This window comes from Staurois parvus, unplaced genomic scaffold (assembly GCF_062004578.1).
Source record: "Staurois parvus isolate SC_StPar_1 unplaced genomic scaffold, SC_StPar_1.0 ptg000359l, whole genome shotgun sequence".
In the NCBI taxonomy this organism is placed as follows: domain Eukaryota; kingdom Metazoa; phylum Chordata; class Amphibia; order Anura; family Ranidae; genus Staurois; species Staurois parvus.
In genome coordinates, this window is record NW_028318155.1 from 52,796 (window position 1) to 74,947 (window position 22,152).

At 41.7% G+C, this 22,152-nt stretch overlaps 1 protein-coding gene across 2 annotated transcripts in view; it reads left to right on the forward strand.

Moving 5' to 3' along the window:
* ASPG (asparaginase) overlaps positions 1-22,152 on the forward strand; it is a 77,519-nt gene that overhangs the window by 47,484 nt on the left and 7,883 nt on the right. For both annotated transcript variants that reach the window (XM_089684846.1, XM_089684848.1), the window contains exons 8-11: positions 829-924; positions 3,852-4,015; positions 13,824-13,910; positions 20,758-20,857. In XM_089684846.1, coding sequence (XP_089540972.1) covers positions 829-924; positions 3,852-4,015; positions 13,824-13,910; positions 20,758-20,857 — 447 coding nt within the window. The remainder of the gene's footprint in view (positions 1-828; positions 925-3,851; positions 4,016-13,823; positions 13,911-20,757; positions 20,858-22,152) is intronic.

Below are 22,152 nucleotides of genomic sequence, written 5' to 3' on the forward strand. Positions count from 1 at the left end.
CCTGAAAATCTGTATTGCGTGGTTGGCTGAATAAGCACACAGATTGGGAAAGTCTGAGCTACTGAGTTGCATACTTGGATCTGTGTTTGCCATTCAAAGTCCTGAAGCTCTTGGATCTGCCTAGGCAAAACTAATATTTGTAATAGGGGAGTCTGTTTATTCATCTCCTGGTCCCTTATGGAAAAACTCATTGGGAAATCTTACATAAAGCTCTTACCTCTCTGGCTGCTTCTAACTACATTTGTCCCCTTCCCGCTATCCACCATGCAGTATATTGTTGTAGCAGGTGGGCAGACCTGGCATTGCAAATGTAGAATTCCTAATATCAGAGCCTTAGAGAGGAAAGAAAATCTGATGGTTTTGATCATCCAGCATCTACCAAAACTGAAATATCAGGCTTCAGTAGACTAATACTTTTAGGAAAGTCCAATAATCTTCTTTCTTACTTCTAATCCCCAACCTCAGGTAAGCCCTGAGCATTCATACATCCATTAGTTGTTTATTTTTAACGCATACTTGAGTTGAAACTACACCCAGTTTGTGCTCCATTTCCAATAATTACTGTATATTATATTTTCCATTGGGAGTTTTCTGTTTGGGATTGTTTGAATAATGTTTCTTGTGTTTTAATGACCCTTCCAAAATTAGATGGGAGAAGGCTTGCTACTAGTCAGAGTTAAAGAAAGAAAATTGTGAATCTTTTTGGCCAGTCTAGTTGTGCTCTTATCTTAGCAAAATAAATGTTTTACTTTTTGAGGACAGAATCCATGTAGATATGAACATTGCATTTTTAAGTGTAACTTCAGTACTAATATTTCTAATTTACAGGAATTGGAGGCAGTTAGAGATGCCTTGACGCCAGCTTTGGCTTGTGCTGCTGCTAAAACTGGAGACATTAATGCACTGGAAGCAATAAGAGATATGGTAAGTGTCTCTCAAAATGTCCATGTAAATGTTTTGTTATGGTGGGCTAAGTCAGCCTGGCCTTTGGCTTAGATTCTCCAGCAAGAGATCCCGCTGTTATATTTTTCTGCATATGAATAAAAAAATTAAGAACCCCTCATAATGGCCACAGTAAGTGTGCGGACCCAGGAACTTGGCACACGTCTCAGATCTCACATTTTGGATTTTCCCTCACAAGAAAATCTACAGGTCAAAAAGAGACTAAATCACCCTAGCAAGGACACAGACTGCAATAGAAACTCTACCCTCAAAATTATGCTTTTTTTTTTTTTTTACATTTTAATTCACACACTGTCACTAAGGCCTTAAATACAATTTTGCTTTATTGCTGCTTTCCTCATCAGGACCTTGTTTGTGTCGAAGACCACGCTGGACTGACTGGATCAGTCACTGGTTGTGGGTGGGTGATTTTGTTAGTGAGTAAGGAGATGCCCCTCCAGTAGGTCATGCCCAATGGTGGATACTGGTGGTGATCTCTCTTAGCGCTTGGGATGCTGCCTTTCTGGTACAGCCTTAAGGTCGTTTTCACATGCGACTTGGAATAATAATAAAGAAGGCGCGCCCGATGTCCACAAGAAAGCAAGTTTGATGGTAAATTAAAAGGCATTGATTGAGACTAGCAACAAGTATATCGAGCCAACATGTTTTGGGAGAAAAGGGCTCTCCTTGTTCAGGACTGATGCTGCATGCTATTACCGTATTTTTCGCTCCATAAGACGCACTTTTTTCCCCCCAAAAAAGGGGGAAAATGTCAGTGCGTCTTACGGAGCGAATGTAAAGCGGCCGGTCCGGTATTTCTGCCGCCACCATGTCAGAATATCGGGCCAGCCGCTCAGCTATTCTCTCCTGCAGGACCTTACCAGTTCCTCGCTCCAGCGCTGCAGTCTTCCCGCGGCGGCTTCTGTGACAGCTGGGTGCCCACTGCGCATGCGCGAGAAGCGCCGCGCTTTGTGAATGGTCCGGTGTCTTCTGGGACACATGACAGGTCCCAGAAGGCTCCGGGCCATTCACAAAGCGTGGCGCTTCTCGCGCATGCGCAGTGGCCACCCGGCTGTCACAGAAGCCGCCGCGGGAAGGAGGAAGGAAAACTTCACGGAAGTGGGAGCGGGTACCTGTCAAATTCAGGTACCCGCTCCCCCTCCCTCCCCAAAGGTCCGCAGTCTCTGGTAATCTCCTTTACTGTCTGTAGTCTCTGGTCATCCCCTGCACTGTCTGCAGTCTCTGGTCTTCTGTACTATGTCTGCAGTCTCTGGCCATCTCCTGTACTGTGTCCGCAGTCTCTGGCCATCTCCTGTACTGTGTCTGCAGTCTCTGGCCATCTCCTGTACTGTGTCCGCAGTCTCTGGCCATCTCCTGTACTGTGTCCGCAGTCTCTGGCCATCTCCTGTACTGTGTCCGCAGTCTCTGGCCATCTCCTGTACTGTGTCCGCAGTCTCTGGCCATCTCCTGTACTGTGTCCGCAGTCTCTGGCCATCTCCTGTACTGTGTCCGCAGTCTCTGGCCATCTCCTGTACTGTGTCCGCAGTCTCTGGCCATCTCCTGTACTGTGTCCGCAGTCTCTGGCCATCTCCTGTACTGTGTCCGCAGTCTCTGGCCATCTCCTGTACTGTGTCCGCAGTCTCTGGCCATCTCCTGTACTGTGTCCGCAGTCTCTGGCCATCTCCTGTACTGTGTCCGCAGTCTCTGGCCATCTCCTGTACTGTGTCCGCAGTCTCTGGCCATCTCCTGTACTGTGTCCTCAGTCTCTGGCCATCTCCTGTACTGTGTCCGCAGTCTCTGGCCATCTCCTGTACTGTGTCCTCAGTCTCTGGCCATCTCCTGTACTGTGTTCGCAGTTTCTGGCCATCCCCTGTACTGTGTCCGCAGTCTCTGGTCATCCCCTGTACGGTGTCTGCAGTCCATTGGTTCAGAATATTTTTTTTCTTGGTTTTCTCCTCTAAAACCTAGGTGCATTTTATGGTCAGGTACCTCTTATGGAGTGAAAAATACGGTAAATGGGAATGATTTCCACACCAGTTGTATACAGTATTTGCAAAGTTTCGAAGATAAAACTGACAAAGTGACAGTTGAGGTTCCAGGGGTAGTGAATATGGGATTTAAGTGATGAAAGTAAGGTGAGCACACTATTACACACTAGTTGCTTTATCTTTCATAGGCAAAACACAGGTTCGCATTAGGGGTAAACTGTGTGGTCTGTACTTTATCTGGTAATGCTGGTAAGAGAAGAGTTTCCATCTCTCCATTTATAATTTTTTTTAACAATCAGATTTTATTAGGTTTTAAAGCATATCAAGAAACACAGACATATATAGTCAACAAGTATCCCATACAGAAGGAGGTACAGCACAACAGAGAAATATTCCTATATATTTGGTAATGTACATCAAAGACCCAGAAATCCCTAGGGATCAAACCCATCTCTCCATTTATTTTTAGTTTTGGTTAGAGTGAGTGGGGAAGAACAGTTTAAATTTCTATCAGATTAATATTGGTCTTTGAAATGCAATGTCTCTTCTGCAATTTAAAAAAGCAAAAAACAAAACCTGCCTGCTCGCAGTCATCTTTGGAATGTACACTGCACAGCTCAGTTTACATTCTGGTACAGATCCTTGGTGCCAGGATAACTGAACTCCTGCACATGCACAGGAGTGATTTCATCCCACATCAGCCAATGAAGATGGCTGCAGTCTTGGCACCCAGAAGAAGCCAAGCAGATGCCAGCGAGGGATGTCGGACCATTGAAGCAGAGGTAAGTAACACTGACTTTCATGCAGTGAGTGAATAAAGCTCACTTAGCCTGGAGTAGTGGTCTTCAAATAACATATTTTACTAATGTGGTGGTCTCGTGTTTAATGTCTTAAATAATTTTGTATATCTGTTTTGAACAGGGGGGAAATCTGAGCAGTGAAGACTATGATGGCAGAACACCATTACACGTTGCCAGCTGTGAAGGTCACTACAGTGTGGTCCAGTATCTGCTTAATAACGGAGCTACTGTATATGCCAAGGACAGATACGGTGACACACCTCTGATGAATGCTGTAAAATTCAGGTAAGCCTACACGTTGTAAGCCCATCTTCACCTCCTTGCATTTAGATCCTCTTAAAGGGTTGGGGGGTTAAAGGAGAATTTTGAGGTAACAAACATACACTTTCCTGTTTTTGCATTGATGTGACAGTGCAGCTGTCCCATGCGGTCTCTAAGAGAGCTGATCACATAACCACTGATTTGCCAGCTATTGGTATGCTCAGGATGGATAGTTCCTGCACCCTGTGTTTTGCTCCTCCAGCTCTCACTGGAACACCAAGCTGGGGAGTGCTTGCGCGAATCTGACTCCAGCTCTCAGCTGTGTGCTAAATGGCAGAGGCAGTTAGGTGAATTCTGACAATATTGTCAAGATACTTCCTGTGCCTGGTGCTGCTCTGCCCCATCAGCTGATAGCCTGCTATCAACTGACTCTAGGTAACAGAAGTACAATAGTCCTGTGACTCTAAAGTGAAATACAGCCAAAAAAGGGCTGGCCCTGTAATATACTATATTTAGTTCTTTAACCCTCAAGATATTTTCAGGTGTTGGGTATGTAAGGCTGGACACATCTATGCACTTTAGACAGCACTGCAGGCCAAAGTCACACAATCAGCATACATTTTTTTAAACCCTATACTAGCCGACGTTGATGCATGCCATTTTTTTTACTTTCGCAAAGCTGTAATTATAAAAAAAAAATAGTCCCACCCAAAACCCTAAGGGTAAACCACTGCTGCTACTGGAATAGTTTTGATAAACATTATTTCTTTACTTCCACCAGTTCACCTTCCCTTTTAAAGCAGGAGTACGTGGTGGTGAACTTGCCACTGGGAACTTAAAGGTTAAACTTGAACTTCTAATGTGAGAAAATGGGCCTCATCGTGCCTCGCCCAACCGCTGCCTCAGGTCCTTCTCAAAGATTTCCTCATGTAGACTTTCCAGTGCCACTCCTGTTGTGATGCAGGTTTTCGTTCTTAGGTACTGTCATTGCATATTCCAGAGTGAGGTGTTGTGACAAGATGGAAGCTTTTTCTCTGCTCCTGCAGAGGCTTGTTGTGTTACATAACGTGTTTTACTGCAGCTTTTTCACAGATCCCTACAGAGTGCCCCAGGTTGCCTGGAGTGCAGCTTTAAAGATGTTTCTGCCAGGGAGTGATAGTAAAAAAAATATACACAGTATATGTAATTTTTTTGTTCTTTAACATTTTGTGTCAGCCTGTAATAAAATAGAGCACATTGTACAGAGTAAAAAACATGTATGTGCTTAAATGATTTTTATACATATTTTTAAGGTACGGCTATTTAATCAAGGAGTAATTAAGTTAATTATAACAGCATCAGCGTGTTGGTTATGTCACGTCCCAGTGACCCCTAGTTATAAAAGGGTTAAAAGGCCAATAGGGAGGGGAAGTGGGACCATACACCTTGTAAGAAAAAAATTCAAGGTTTGCATACACTTTGTGAATTAAGCCTTCAGGCTGCTATACAGTATCTTTATGTTGGACTTGTGACTGTATTTTTCCAATAGTATAAAGGTAATGCTGGACAGGCCTGTATCTAGTTTTATAATTCAAACCTATATTCCCATTGGACCTTACAGGTACTCTATACCTGTTTTGGATTTGTACGGATCTCTTTGTGGGTGAGCACTTGGGCATTTACAGCAAAAATAATGTGGTGGCTATCCTTGGGGCTGTTTATTTACATGTGTGTATTGCAGTTTCAAGATATTAATTTATAATTCATTTATAAAGTCATCATAAAGAAAAAAACCTCTACTAGACTAATTGTCTATTGACACTAAACATCACATACTAATATTGTATTGCCGTTTATATCTATATCATAACTAGAGGCGCTTAAAAGCCACTCCCTCGGAGGGCATAGGGGTACTTGCAGACTCTAAATAGGAGTCTCCCAACAAGATTAGCAAGTATCCTGATTGAAGATTTATATATATATATACAGTGGGGATCGAAAGTTTGGGCACCCCAGCTAAAAATGTGTATTAATGTGCATAAAGAAGCCAAGGAAAGCTGGAAAAATCTCCAAAAGGCATCAAATTACAGATTAGACATTCTTATAATATGTCAACAAAAGTTAGATTTTATTTCCATCATTTACACTTTCAAAATAACAGAAAACAAAAAAATGGCGTCTGCAAAAGTTTGGGCACCCTGCAGAGTTAATATCTTGTACTGCCCCATTTGGCAAGTATCACAGCTTGTAAACGCTTTTTGTAGCCAGCCAAGAGTCTTTCAATTCTTGTTTGAGGTATCTTTGCCCATTCTTCCTTACAAAAGTCTTTCAGTTCTTTGAGATTTCTGGGCTGTCTGTCACGCACTGCTCTTTTAAGGTCTATCCATAGATTTTCAATTATGTTGAGGTCAGGAGATTGTGAAGGCCATGGCAAAACCTTCAGTTTACGCCTCTTGATGTAATCCCCCGTAGATTTCGAGGTGTGTTTAGGATCATTATCCATTTGTAGAAGCCATCCTCTCTTTAACTTCAGCTTTTTCACAGATGGCATCAAGTTACCATCCAAAATTTGCTGAAATTTTATTGAATCCATTTTTCCTTCTACTCGTGAGATGTTCCCTGTGCCACTGGCTGCAACACAACCCCAAAGCATGATTGATCCAACCCCATGCTTAACAGTTGGACAGAGGTTCTTTTCATTAAATTCTGTGCCCCTTCTTCTCCAAACGTACCTTTGCTCATTCCGGCCAAAAAGTTCAATTTTAACCTCATCGGTCCACAGAACTTGTTTCCAAAATGCATCAGGCTTGTCTATATGTTCATTTGCAAAGTTCAAACGATGATTTTTGTGGTGAGGACGTAGAAGAGGTTTTCTTCTGATGACTCTTCCATGAAGACCATATTTGTACAAGTATCTCTTTATAGTGGAATAGTGTACCACAACTCCAGTGCCAGATCTTTCTGGAGGGATCGTGCAGTCAAACGTGGGTTTTGAATTGTTTTCTCACAATCCTGCGAGCTGTTCTATCTGATATTTTTCTTGGTCTTCCAGATCTTGCTTTAACTTCCACTGTTCCTGATGACTGCCATTTCTTAATTACATTCCGAACAGAGGATATTGACATCTGAAAACGCTTTTCTATCTTCTTATAGCCTTCTCCAGCTTTGTGAGCATCAACTAATTTCAGTTTCAGTTTTCTAGACAACTGCTTAGAAGAACCCATGGTGCTGATTGTTGGGGCAAGGTCAGATGAGTCTGGGCATTTAAAACATTTGAGCTTGACATCACCTGGTCTTCCCAGACGATGATTGAGAACAATCCATGACACTGGCAGGTCTCAGCTTTGCAAAGGGGGCAGTGCATGCTATAAATTCTGCAGGGTGCCCAAACTTTTGCAGAGGCCATTTTTTTGTTTTCTGTTATTTTGAAAGTGTAAATGATGGAAATAAAATCTAACTTTTGTTGACATATTCTAAGAATGTCTAATCTGTAATTTGATGCCTTTTGGAGATTTTTCAATCTTTCCTTGGCTTCTTTATGCACATTAATACAAATTTTTAGCTGGGGTGCCCAAACTTTCGATCCCCACTGTATATGTGTGTATGTGTATATATATATATATATATATATATATATACACATACACACACACACACACACACACACACACACACACACACACACACACACACATACACATATATATATATATATATATATATATATATATATATATATATAGTCAGGTCCATAAATATTGGGACATCGACACAATTCTAACATTTTTGGCTCTATACACCACCACAATGGATTTAAAATGAAACGAACAAGATGTGCTTTAATCAAACAATCAACAAATCAAACAGGTAAGTCACAACAGGACTCAATGCGCTACCGGAACTAAAATCAGTTCCCACCATATAACACAAAACACACGTGCATCCCAATAAAAACGCATAAACTAAGAACTGATCATGCAAACAAACATGAATAAATATATAAAGTCCTGTGAGGTGTAAAACACCTGACAATATACAAAAAACCATATACAGTCAGGTCCATAAATATTGGGACATCAACACAATTCGAATATTTTTGGCTCTATACACCACCACAATGGATTTGAAATGAATCGAACAAGATGTGCTTTAACTGCAGACTGTCAGCTTTAATTTGAGGGTATTTACATCCAAATCAGGTGAACGGTGTAGGAATTACAACAGTTTGTATATGTGCCTCCCACTTGTTAAGGAAATGATGGTGTCATGACTCTGCCTTGCATGATGTTACTGCCCATCTGATGTACTGTGCCCAATTGGCTTTCTCAAGCTTCCTTTGCTCAGCTCTGCAACCAGCTCTTGTGAAAATTTCTGTCTGAGAACTCGGCTAACTGGGCTAGGACAATGTAAAACCAACAGAATCCTGTATTCTAGGACTGTACTTAAACTGAGCAATTACCCTCTGTTCTGCTTGTTTGTGTGGATACCCTAGAACAAGTTATGACACAAATCTCCAGATCTCTTATTTCCATTCACATGCACAGAATCTTGTGGCTCAAAGCATTTTCAGCTGAAGCTTCTTTTAAAAAAAACTCCTCACACATATGCCATTTAAAAGGAAGACATTTCTTGAGTGAGGTACTTAACAGATTCTTCAAAGCTGTCACAAGAGGAAAGATGTTTATTTCCCAGAGCAACGTTCCAAAATTTCCTTCCTCAGGAGCCTGTACCTCCTCATACGCAGAGCACCTCTGTGCTCTGCACAGGCTTCAGCTTCTTCAGACATTTCTTTCGGTGTAAGACTTGGCCCACTTGGTCTTCCCTAAAGCTGACTTCCCGATGAGGAGGCACCATTCACTCCTAAGATTGCCTATCTCTGGATCAAAGACATCATATACCTGTGGGTTCAGTCAGTGATTTCAAAGGGGTACAAAATAAAAAAATAAAGTACAAAACTCTACCTCCTTACCACTTCTCTCAAATCAACCAAAATCTATCCAAGGACAGTCAGATTTGTTGAATATCCAGAACCATCCCCTGACCTAGGAAGTATTTGTTCCAGTACCTCTCGGTTCAAAGGATTCTAGTCAAAGCTGTTCACAGTACCAAAACCCAGTGGGGATATTCTTCCTATCCTGATCATAAAATCTCATATCCTGAATCTAAAATTCCAACACAAATACCTTCAAATTCCAGAATTTTGCATGGAATCCACAAGGTCAGTTATTGCTTTTCTGTGGCAAGGGTAAAACAAGCAGCCTGGTGGGGAGTAAAGACCATCTTATATGCTTCTTCCGACTAAGTATATAATTTGGTCTTTTTCCACCACCAGGCTGTTCTGACAGCTAGCAGCTGATACTTGTGGCCATAGACACCACCGGCTTTTTGAGCTCAGAGTGATGAGCATGGCTCAGCACCAATGGATACCTCTTCTGCAAAGACACCCAATCAGAGTGCAATCATAATGTCATGGATATGGCCTACAGCAATTGTTATGGGGCACCAGGAGTCATATAGCCTTGAAGGAAGCAAGCCAGATCACCTCATGGAGAGAAGCACTGTCCATCGATTTCATGCTGGTAGTGGACAACCAAAAGATTGATTACCTCAGCTGTCACTGCCAGGTCCAAGGAGAATAGGTCCTTCATTCTGACATCTTCAACCAGATGTGTTGGCTTTGGGGTACCCAGATGTGGATGTCCTGGTCTCCAGATTCAACAGCAAGTTACCTCTGTTTGTGGTCAGGGCCAAGGATCCTCTAAAACTCATTGGATGCTTTTATAATTCCCTGGTCTCAATTCAGACTAATCTATGGCTTTCCTTCAATGCACATTCTTCCTCACCTGCTCCACAAAATAGAGCAGGAGAAGTAACTGGTGATTCTCACTGCACTGAATTGGCCCAGAAGAACCTGGTACACAGACAAACTACTTAGGAGATGACCTCTAACATCTTCCTGACAGGGGAGACCTACAGTCTCGGGGCCCTATACTCCGTCCTGCTTCTCAGTCACTTGCTTTAGTTGCATGCTTGTTGAAGCCCAGGTATTAGGGAACAGAGAGGGTCTCTGAGGCCATCATTCCTATTTTACCAAAAGCAAGAAAAGCCACTTCTAGGAAGATCTACTATCATACCTGAAAATCTTTTTTTTTTCTTTTTTTGCCTGGTGTAAACACAGGCACTTCAATCCCAAAGGTTATTCTGTGCCTTATATTTTGGCCTTCCTACAATCAGGTCTTGAATAGTAAACTTTCTAAACTGACAGGTTTCAGCCTTGTCCATCTTTTTCCAAAAACCTCTGGCCTCTCTCTCCCTTGACAAAAACTTGCTTCCTTGGGACCTCAGTCTGGTATTCTTTTCCCTGCAGAAACCACATTTTGAACCCATCGGGGAAATTCCTGTAGATGACTTCTTCTGCACAATGGCCTCCTTGGTTGCTATCATATCTGCCATACTTGTCTCAGAGTTAGCAGCTCTCTTGTAAGGAACCATTCCTCATTCTTCATAAGGACAAGGTAGTCTTTTACCCAAGAACATTCTTCCTTCCTTAGGTGTTATCAGTTAACCATCTCAGTGAAGACAGTCCTTTCCTCTTAGTGCCCTGCTCCAAAGCACCCAATAGAAATGGCTCTCCACTGTCTCCATGTAGTTAAAGTCATCAAAGTCTAATTCAAAGCAACATCTTCTCAAGAAGCCCAACTCTCTAATTGTCCTACCCTCAGGATTATAAAAAGGGACATCCTGCTTCCAAGTTCATCATCGCTAGATCAATAAAGACAACTCATCACCAAAGTTTAAAGTGGTAGTAAACTCTTATTAATTTTACCTACATGTAAGCTTTATTATAAGCTTACCTGTAGGTAAAAATTCACAATCTTCTAAAGGTTCACTGTTTAGAAGATATTCTAGAGAGCAGCAACCGGTGACATCACCGGCGCATGCACTCTGAATGTACAGCATACTTGTGCCATGGCTGAGACTCCTGCGCACATGCCGTGCAGCCGCAGCCTGCGAACCTGGAATGAAGACCAGGGGAAGATGGAAGCCCTGTCAGCACAGCGCTGGAGGGCTTCATTCTAAGGTAAGTCTCTCATAATGTGCTAGTATGCGGTGCATACTAGCACATTATGATATTCCCTTGCAGCAGGAAACTTTTTTTTTTTTTTTCGTCAAATGAGTTTACTACCACTATGAGCTCTAAACCTCTATTAATACCTTTGCAAAGTTCTATCAGGTGGAAGTCTGCAGCCAAAATCTCTACCTGCAGAAGAACAATGTTCTTGCTCAACATTCTCTGAAGTTGGGTCTGTTGACCCTTGTTATTGTTGGGCCTGTTAGCACAGTTTGTTTGCCTAGTTGTTGCCCACCCTCTCATTTATTAATGGGTGATGTCCCAGGATCTATTAATATTCAGCCTATGTCCTATACAGGAAGATTAAAAAAAGGAGTTTTGATTTGTAAATTATATATTGGAGTACAGTACAGGGCATTGGCCACCCTCCCTTCTATTCCTAGATTACTCTGCATTGCTTGCTACAAAACTGAGGACTCCTAGTGGGGTAGGGTTATAGGGGGGACCCATGCTCTATGAATATTTAGTCTGTGTCCTAAACTGTACACTAAGATAAGGAATTTACAAGTCACAATTTAGTTTTTTTTTTTTCTTTTCAAAGGACTAGCAAGCTGCAATATGTCACATTTTTGTTCTTGGATTCAGGTATACCTTTACTGTAAATAACAGTGATTTGGTAATGGAGACATATAACACATCAGTTGATTCTGGTGAAGCGTGTCTTTTAAATTAAACTGTGTTTAATAAAGAGTCACTGGGAGGTAGGTTTTTGATTGAAGAGCCGAAGGAACCTATAAAGCCGTATTTGCCTGAAAACCTTTTTCTGACTCCTGGTGACTTTGTATACTGCACAGCACAAAGTAATATACACCCCAGCTCTATTCTCAGCATGCAGAGAATAGCCCCAGATGCTAGAGACAATGTAAGTCCTGTTCAAATGCATAGACGTTACAGGCTCAGTTGTTTCCCAAAGGCAGTAGAAGATTCCTGTGGGACCTGGAAGAATTGGCAGCAAAGATGGGAGGAGGACACAGGGGCAACAGGATCCTGGACCTGTAATTGTTGGGGATGGCACAGGAGGGGTTAGGTGTGTGCCATAATATGTAAGTATGTTGCGCAGATTATGGCAAAAGCTCGCTCCCACCAACTAAATTACTTCCGCTTTAATGATAGGTCCACATTAATGTAATGTATGTTTATTATGACAGATTAAAGCATCAAGCCCATTACATGCTACCACATGCTCAGACCCATATATGTATACCATTAACTGTGGGATCCAGAAATATTTTATCTAATTGCATATGCTGGTAATGACAGTTTACTGCTGTTCAAAATGCAAAACAAGATAGAGCAGCATTTCCCACTGCATCTAGTACTTATTTAAACACTTATACAGCACAATTAAGTTGAGGATTCTCTATAATAATATCAGTTGTGCAATGCAGGTAAATATTCTGGCACTTAAAGCAGTATTAAACACAAAACCAAATATGTAATATATTGCAGCTTACTGATCATGTAGATATGGTGGCTGCATTATTTTTTATTTTAGGCTTTTTTTTCCTTTTGTTGTAACCTGGTGAGCTTTCCAGTAACACACCTCCTGTATTAGCGTGCCCTCTCTCTGGATGAAGGCGCACAGGGTCACCTTTGGACAGCAGCATTGTCAGTCTGGGGGGAGGGGAGTGTTCGATGTACTAACAGATTTGGATGCACTAATAAATTAAAGCCAAACTCCATCTTACCCTTTATAAGCAGTTACAGGAACATTTTTTTTTTCCTTTTGAGATGAATGTTTTACATAAATAAAAGCTGATTATTGTAAGAACCCTGGTCAAGTGGTAAATGATTTGCCTCAACCCTCTAATTGCTACATCTGCAGGACAACATGTTCTGTTGAAAAACAACAGACGTACTGGCAGGAGTACCAGGTGTAATTTAAAGAAAGCCTAAAAAAGGAAAACAAATGCAGCCATCACCGCTTAGAATTGCTATTCTGCAATATAATAAATGTTTACCTTTGGGTTTAATCCTGCTTTAATTTGTTGTCAGAGCAATAAAGCAAAAATCCTTGTATGACCTTTACATCTTCTTCTGTACTACAGTAAAATCCCCTCACAGTCTGCTTTGACCAACATATGTCTGTGGCTGCAGATTTCAGGCTCCTGCATTAGTGTACATGGGAACAGGTAGGGCATAAGGATTGTTTAATGCCTGGTACACGTGGGCCGAATATCAGCCGATTCAACAGAAACTGACCGACATTTGGCCCTTGTGTACAGCGGCCTGTCCGACAGAAACCGGCCGAACATCTGGCTCCTGTAGAACGGGCATGCCAGAAAAAAAATCTGCTGATCAGCATCCGATCAGTGCTCGCAGCAAATGGCTGCATGCGCTGACCAATGTGTTCTGGCAGAGGGGCAGTTCCCCTGTCAGAACACAATAGCTCAGCAGAGACATCACTGAACTAACCATTGCATAGTTAGTACAGAAAGCTCATCAGTTTTTTTTCGTTCAGCCTAAAAAAAAAAAAAAAAACTCAGTGTGTACCAGGCATAAGCTTGCAACTTATCTTTCCCACAGCACACAATTGGCTGTTAAATTGGAAAATGTTCACCAACATTAATTTTTTTGATGAGCAGATGAAGTAGTTTTCCACAAAATCCTGTATAATAGGTAATTTTACTTCTGTTTGTAGGCACTTTAGGAAGCACAAAAATTAAAAGTGTACTGGTGTCTGTTAGCTGTACAGCTGACATATTATTCTTTTATCTTTAGACAGCTAGAAGTGATTAAACTCCTGCGGCAGACAGGGGCTCATCTTTCCAGGGAGGAGTTGGAGCACAGCGGCACAGAACTCTGCAGGTAAGAAAACTCTTCTGACTTTGTAGTTCTTGTTGTGCATCTTAGGCCTGCACCATATTTGTGATCCTCTTCATGAGAATTTTGCCAATGACTTGATCCCTAGAAAATGTATGTACCTTAATTGGACACATACCTACTTTGTGTCGCTCCTTTGACGAAACACTTAAAAAACTTGGCGAGAAGTTGTTGCCTCATTCCTTCAGCTGATGAGGTAGCAACACATGCAAGAGAGTGGTTGTTTTCTTCTAAAGCAGTCCTGCCGTTGGCAGGACTTCTTGTTAGCAACAGGATCATCGGTGTGACATGGTCTCTAGACCAGCTACAGCATCCAACTCTGTAATCCACTACAAATCACTAGAGAAAAAAAGCCAGAGACATTTGTTGCTGCTACAAAATCGCCTATGTGACATAAGCCTTAAAAGAGGACCCATCCCTACTGTATAAACCTGTATCACTGAATAGGGATGAAATAAACAATCACATTTGCCTATATCCTTGTGACGTTTTCTTCATGCTTCCCTATTTTTTGCTACCTCTGTGCTGCCTGGATGCCTGGATTATGTTTGTCTGATAACGAGCATGCGCCAGATAAGTGCAAGAGGTCATGTGCTTCATCTTGTGTATGCGTCATACGGCACTACAAGCATCTTTTGAGGGGAAAGAAATCCTTCCCGAGACTTCAGGCAGAAGCTTTTTTTTTTTTTTTTTTTTTCCTTTTTTCACCAGCAGATGATTGTAATTTTGTACAGTACATGCTCAAGATGACAATACTGCAATATTTCGCAGTTTAGATACAGGATTTTCCTGAAATTAATGGTGATGTTGCCTTCTCAGGGGCTATCTGTACGGCTGCGGCTACATCAGTAAAATCCACACGCTGCTCTTAGGGAAACCATAAAGTGGAAAAGAAAAAAGTAAAAAAGCAGGAAAACCATGTACGGCAATTCCAATTTAGGGGAAGGCCCACTTTACCACACATTAATATGGAACTATACTCACTTTCATTCCAGCACTGTGCTGTCTTGGAACTCATTGCCAGCCGCTGACATCTTCAGGCACCCGAACTCTGGGTTTCAATCGCCAGCCGATGTCTTTGGCTGAGCCAAAGTGACATTACTCCCACTCGTGTGGGTGTTCCTTCAGCTTTGGCATTGCCAAAGCTCACTGTGCATAGGCGGACAGGCAGGTAGGGTAGCTTTAATGCAGAAGAGACCAAATATGTGTCTTCTGCATTAAGAATCCTGCCTGTCCGCCCATTTTCATTTGCTAGCATAAAGTTCCACTTTAAGCAGACCCATTGAAAGTAATAGACATGTACCGCAAGTTTTTGACATTGGTAAATCTCTTGACATTTTCTCCCCCCACCTCAAGTGCACATGATAATAGTGTATCTAATGTGCACTCAAAACTTCCAACTGCAGAACTATCTCTATTGCCTCATAGCATCAGGGTAAATTGAAATCTTCCATCAACTGTCATTTTTCCTGCACATACAGAAATCTGAATGGCTACCAACTGGGGAAAAGCAGACTGTTCTTTCACACACATTCATATAAAATACATCAGCCATGAGTGACTTATGCAGGCTGTCATTGCAGACCTATACTTTTGTACTTTTGAGAATACCAGTTGCCTGGTTGTCATGCTGATGCTTTGACTTCACCTCTAAATTACCGACCTGGAATAAGAAAAGGGATAAGGAATTGGATGCTTAATTACAGCATGCTTGTTCCAAGTCTGCAAGGAAAGGAGATTAAAACAAGTGAGAGAGATGCAGCCAGTATTTTTTTCTGAGGTGGATGACTCCATACTTCTCTCACTACAAGTATATTTTAAAGGGCTGTCATTGCAGCAACCAGTATGATAAAAGGAGAGAGATATGAAAGCAGGAAGGAGCCAGTTTAGGAGGCACCTGGAAAGACTTCAGCTGGTCATAGATGGGTAATAAATATATATATATATATATATATATATATAATTTATTTATTTATTTATTTTTTCTTTTATTCACCCAACAGGCACACAATCAAGGTGTCTGGAGGAATCCTCCTCCCCTCACTGGGACATTGTAGTTTGACAATAGATCTCAGTGCTGTCAGAATACATTGATCAGCGGCTACAGCCACTGATCGACAAATGTTTTCCAGCTTGTTGCTTTAACAGATAATGTTCAAACACTCAAATTATGCTGAGCAGGGACGTCACAGACTGATCAAAATTTGGCCAGTCCCTGTTGAACCTGTAGAAGTTCGGTTCAGCTTAAGACTTATTCCTTATTTTCTTTAAAAAGGTAATCATTGGCTGTGAATGGTAACTACCTCAGCCTTTGCTTCAGTTTTCAGGGACTGCTACAAGATGAAGCAGCAGCTATGAGCGAAAGCTGCATTTTTGCTTTAATTTCATAAACTAGTCTGCAGTCTTCTTTAAGCGGCCATAGATGGTTCGAATCTCAGCTGGTTTAGCAGGAACCGGTTGAGATTCAATCCATGTGTATGGGCAAGCTGATTGTACCCAAGTCGATCCATCAATTGACTTCCGTACAACCAACATGTCAGATTTCTACCATGTGATTATTGCCAGCTGCTATAGCATGTAGCAATAATCACTGTTTTTCTTGCAGGGACGGCTCCCCACATACCCCTGCTGGGAAAACAGAATACCTCCACAGGAGGAATTGAGTGATTTTCTTGCATCATCTATGGCCTGCTTTAGTTTGATGAAATGGACCGTTTTGGGAAGAAAATTATGTCCAAATCAAAGCAACCCTCACAACTGTTCTTCCATTAGCACACAAAGACTTGTCATAGAAATTATATAAAGAGCAACATGGCCTCCTGAGAGGAAGAGTCTGCAGTGCATTCCAGGCCAGGTCACCTCAGGAAGTGTTGATAATATTCACATACCTAAGGCTTGAAAAGGTGCAGGGAATGCAGCAACAAACTGAAATACCAGAGTATATAGGGAGAGGCTGACACATGCCATTCCTTCACACAGAGCAGCAGAACCTTCTCTTCTCTGCCCCACCTTTCATCTGCTTAGCCAGTGGAACTGGTTTACTGGCTGCTGGATATTTCATAGATGGTGGAATGAAGGGGTGCAGGGTCCAGACTGATAAAGGAAGCCTGCAGTACAGTAATAGTGATTTTTACAATACCCCCAGCTTTCTTTTTTATTAAAGTCTAAAGTGTGTGTGTTTCTTTTTAAAGTGACCTTGTCACTGAGCTGGTTAAGTATACTTAAAGTACCTTCCCAGCAGCCTGGATCTTCAAAAGCTGCCACTTGCTGCTCCCCAGGATCCACAGTGTGTGTCGCAGGGGGAGCAAATATTCACACACCCAAAAAGTGTTGAATCCCTGCAGAGACCAGGGAGCAGCGGTATTTAAAGACATGAGGGCCTACGGAAAAGTAAGTGTAGAAGTGATCCTATTGTAACAGAGTTACTTTAACTACTTCCCACCTATAGGGCATCTCATGCCTCTGACTTTTAGCTGCTATAGGGGGATGTTGCCTGCAGCTACAGGGATCAATCCTGCTATTTTTTTTTAAGGGCTGGCGATTCTATTTTATGTAAAAGCCATCCTAGCGGCTGGATTGCTTTTACAGGTGGCGGGAGGGGTTGTATCAATCTTGGCCTGATCTGATGCTGTTAAGAGCAGAGGAGACATCTTGGTTCAGAGAAAGGAACTGTCACTGCTGATTGTGGTCAAGGGATGTTTACATTCCTTGTGAGCGCAATAAAAGGGATTAAAAAAAAAAATGCGAAGAGACCATGTAAAAATAAAAAAATTCAAATAAAATCGACCCACTGTACTTGCATGCAAAGGTGGAAGCAAGCGTCTGTCCCGTACGCATACGTAAACAGTGATCAAACGTGAGGTATCATGGCGAATGTCAGATTAAGAGAATTCTAGCACCAGATCTCCTGTGTAACTCTAACCTGGTAACCTGTAAAGGCTTTTAAAGTGTCGCCTAGAAAGATTTTTAGGTACCATAGTTTAGCGCTGTTCCACAGGCATACGCAGTTTGAAACCACAACATGTTCGGTATCCATTTACCCAGCGTAACATCTATATTTTAGCAAAGAAATTGAGTATTATATTGTGTTTGTGTGCACTAAAATTCATTAAAGTGTATTTCTTCCAAGAGATTTGCATTTTAAAATAATTGCTGCACAAATATCATGTGACATCAAATATTGGAACACTCACCATTTTATTCTTTAGGGCCTCTGCTTAAAAAAATACATTGATTTTTAGTCATTTTCTAGCAAAAAAAATATGGTTTTTACATGTAGGAGAGAAATGTCAGAATTGGAATGCCTGGGAAGTGGTTGAAGGACACTTTAAATTTTGACATCCATGTGGGTACATGTTCCCGAATGCAAGAAAGTGTGAGTTCAGGGGGACACACCCACACAGATGTTGAATTGGGAGCAGCGGCTGTGTCTATCCAGCTGTTGCCTCCCAAATGACTTGAATGCGACTGCCTGCTGGAAAACTTGTCCTTCACATAGGCATACGCTATAGTACGCACTATGTGAACGAGGCTTATAACTTCAATTTTGCATCAGTGGTCTACAACTTATGTGCAGGCTTTGGCTGTGGTACTTCAGATCAGTGAAGTCAGACATAGCCAGACAGCTTCAGTACTGATCTGACAGGGGTAATATTAAAGCTAAAAAATAATTTTGACTGATAGTCTTTCAATTTATGTGATGACATAACAGCTGTGACCACCAGACAGAAAAGGCTGCAGGTTCTCCACAGTTGAGGTTGAATTCTGGGGAATCTGCAGCCTCTTCTGTTGGGGTCTCTACATGGCAATTGCAGCTGTGACGTTATCCTGTGCAATGAAGAACCATCAGCTCTGCATTGTAAGTGAGAATCCAATGGGCCCACTCACAGCTCAGAACATTGGGGAGAAGAGGTGCATGCCAGCTGCTGGGGGGAAAGGAGAAGAAAAATAAGGTTGGCAAGTGTTATTCCTGGTACCTCAGGCAAAAATTTGCATTTTAGGCTACATTCGGACAGGCAACTATTGCTGGTGCACATGACGGGAAGGGATCTGATTCCTGCAGTTTCTTCCACCTATGAGCAGCTAGCTGCAGCCACTGAGCCCTGTACACTTTAATGACAGGTAGGCAGTGGCTGCAGCTATCTGTGGTTGTCCACCCAGCCAGCAATTACCTGCAGTAAGCGCTGCTGAAAGCACACAAAGTGCTTCCAGCAGCAATCACCACAGGTAATCGCTGGGTGGACAGACAGCTACGGCTAGCTCGAGTCGCTGCCAACCTGTCATTGAGGTGTGCACAGATCAGCGACTGCTCACAGGTGACTGAAACAGCTGCAGGTATCAGTAGATTCCTGCCGCTGTCATGCACTCTGGCGCTAGTCACGCATTCAGATATAGACTGACCGTTGCAGCACAGGGGAACCCGACTGCAAGGATAATTTTTTTTTCACCTCCCTGAGGTTCAGCTTTACGTTTCTATGCTGAGAATTTTAAAGTACACTTGTACTAGGAGAAATGCAGGGATTATTGTTGATGGCTCTTTTTTTTAAAAATGCCAATACCCTGGTATGCAAGGTTTCAATGACGGGCCTAGTATGTAACTGTGTAGTTTGGGCATATTGTTTTGCATGAGCTGGAAAGAGTATGCAAAAAGGGATTCGCATGTCAGCCAGGTAACTACAAATTTCAAAAGGAGGTCAGCAATTGCAGCCTCCATATACGGTCAGTACAGTTGTTTTGATGAGGGGGAAATCTGTAGTCTGCATTAAAATCCTAACACACAAAAGGACAGTAGCAAATCATACCATTTATTTGTATCTTTTGGTAAATCTTGCAAGATAGATGGTCTGTCTGATATAACTCTCTACAGATAGGTGACCTTCTCAGGTGTCCTCTAATTTCTTCTGCTTTGTGACCAGGCATAGCTGATATTGTCTGGCTTGTACTAATGGTATCTCTCCTCCTTGAAATAACATCCTGTCTACTGTCACTGCATTGTGATGTCTTTACACTGCATCAAATACTCACCACTAATAACCTGTTGAGTTCAATTATGTTGTCACTGATACAGTGACAGATCTTTTTACTCCTGATTAGAACAGAGACCTCAGACATCTTCCAAGTACTCTGAAAGGGTTTTATGTTTTGGTCTTTGCCATCAAGATTTACTTTCCAAATTATGAAAGCTTGAAAGGTAAATGATACAGGGCAGAACATGATAACCTCCTTATGTTTTAGTAAACAAGTTGCTGGTATATTTTTTGTTTCAGATATGTTTTGGCTATGCTTTAAAGTGGTTGTAAACCTCAGACATGACATATGGCATATCCCTGGGTGTTTGTCTCAATTTTAGGAGCACAAAGTGTCATTTTTGTTTGCTGCTTCATTCTTCTGCTATCAGCATGGATCACTTCCTGACACAGTTTTGTAGACATCAAGGGAAAAAAGGTGACAGGGAGGGACCTCCAAGCACACAGCCTGTGATTGACAGCTTCAGCTCTGTGCCTGTGTGAAAGGGGGGGGGGGTTCCACTTTCCTCCCAATCAGCTTTCAGAGCTCTGCAGTGTGTAATTCAGCTCTCTGTGACAACATGTTTCACATTGAAAGCTGAAGTGATGTAACACTCTTTTGCTTCCGCAGTGTGATGAGACACCTAGATAACAGGTGGGAAGCCTCACTTTGTTTTTTTTTTTCTGACAGCTTTAGAGTATTAAAAGTGGAATCTAGTTGAAATGTTTTTTTTTGCACCTTGAAGTGGCATTACCATAATACCACAACTTGTACTTTTTAACACCTTCTATTTGATGCAGTATATGCCTCTGATTTACCTTTACAGCTTGGCTGCCAGTGGGGATGTGGATGGACTGACTGCCTGGGAGCTGGCTGGTGTCGACATGGATCAAGCTGGTTATGATGGACAAACACCTTACCAAGTGGTGAGTGACTGCAATAAAGTAAAGGCTGGTGCCATGTATGTCTCTGACATTGTTGTTACACTGCTCTCAGCTCTTATACTGTGGAAATGTACTGCTACTTTCTTATTTTGTTTTTTTTTTAAAAACCTACAAAACCTTTAAATACAAACCTATTTGATTAAAAAAAAAAGAGAGAGAGCGGCTTGGTTTGACTGAGATAGGGGGAGAGCTGTAGGTTTGCTGTTGAGGGGATCAGGTGTATTCAAGACCAGCCTGGCCAATCATAAGCCATACTTTCACTAGATCTTTGAAACGTGACATCAAAGGCCCCAGGTTCTTGTCGAAGGATCTTTGGGCTAAAAGCTCAATGTACAGGCTTGTTGGATATGCCACCACCATTTACAGCAAGGTTCATTTAGGTTTAACCTCTATCCCGTTAACGAATGAAAGTCAATGTTTCATTCAATGTCATGTCAATATTGCCGCTTTTCTGTGGCAAAAAAAAATAATCGTGTGGTATTCTCTGTTATAGAAGTGCATTGGTAAACTGTCTCTTCTTAAAGCACTACTACACTTCAAAGAATTTTCTTGGTTGTTGTTTTGAACACAGTGAGGACAGTAGACTTTAGCCCCCTGATGGCTAAAAACAGGTCACAAGAATGCAGAACGAACTGCACTCCTGTGACCTTCAGGAGAAGTATAGCCAAACTAGCTATACTTCTTAAAATAGCGTAACAAGAGTTTAAATTTGTGAGTTCATTTGATTGCATTCTATATCCTTGTTGAAATGATTCCCCTTTTATTTATGTGGACCCCAAGATAGGGTGTAAGGAGATATCTCCCAAATGGAAACAGCAATAAAAGAAAAGAACAGGGAGGCCACTAATCATGGTCAGTAAGCAACATTATTGGCCTCACTATTCGTGAGGCATAGAAAGCTGAATATATACAACCCCAATTAAAAAAAAAAAAAAAGTTAGTATAAAATCAACATAAAAACAAAATGCAATGATTTGCAAATCTCAAACCCTTATTTTATTCAGAAAAGAAAACCTATTGTATCAAATATTTAAGAAAAGAAAATGTACCATTTCTTAGGGAAAAAAAGGTCATTTTTAAATTGAAGACCGCCGCACCTCTCAAAAAAGTTGTGGTACTAACCAGAAAGAGTTAGACCAATTTGAAACTAATTAGGTTAATTGGCAACAGGTCAGTAACATGCCTGGGTATAAAAAGAGCATATATCCAGGTTGGAGTGTCTCAGAAGTAAAGATGGGCAGAGTTTCACCAATCTGTGAAAAACTGCATATAACAAT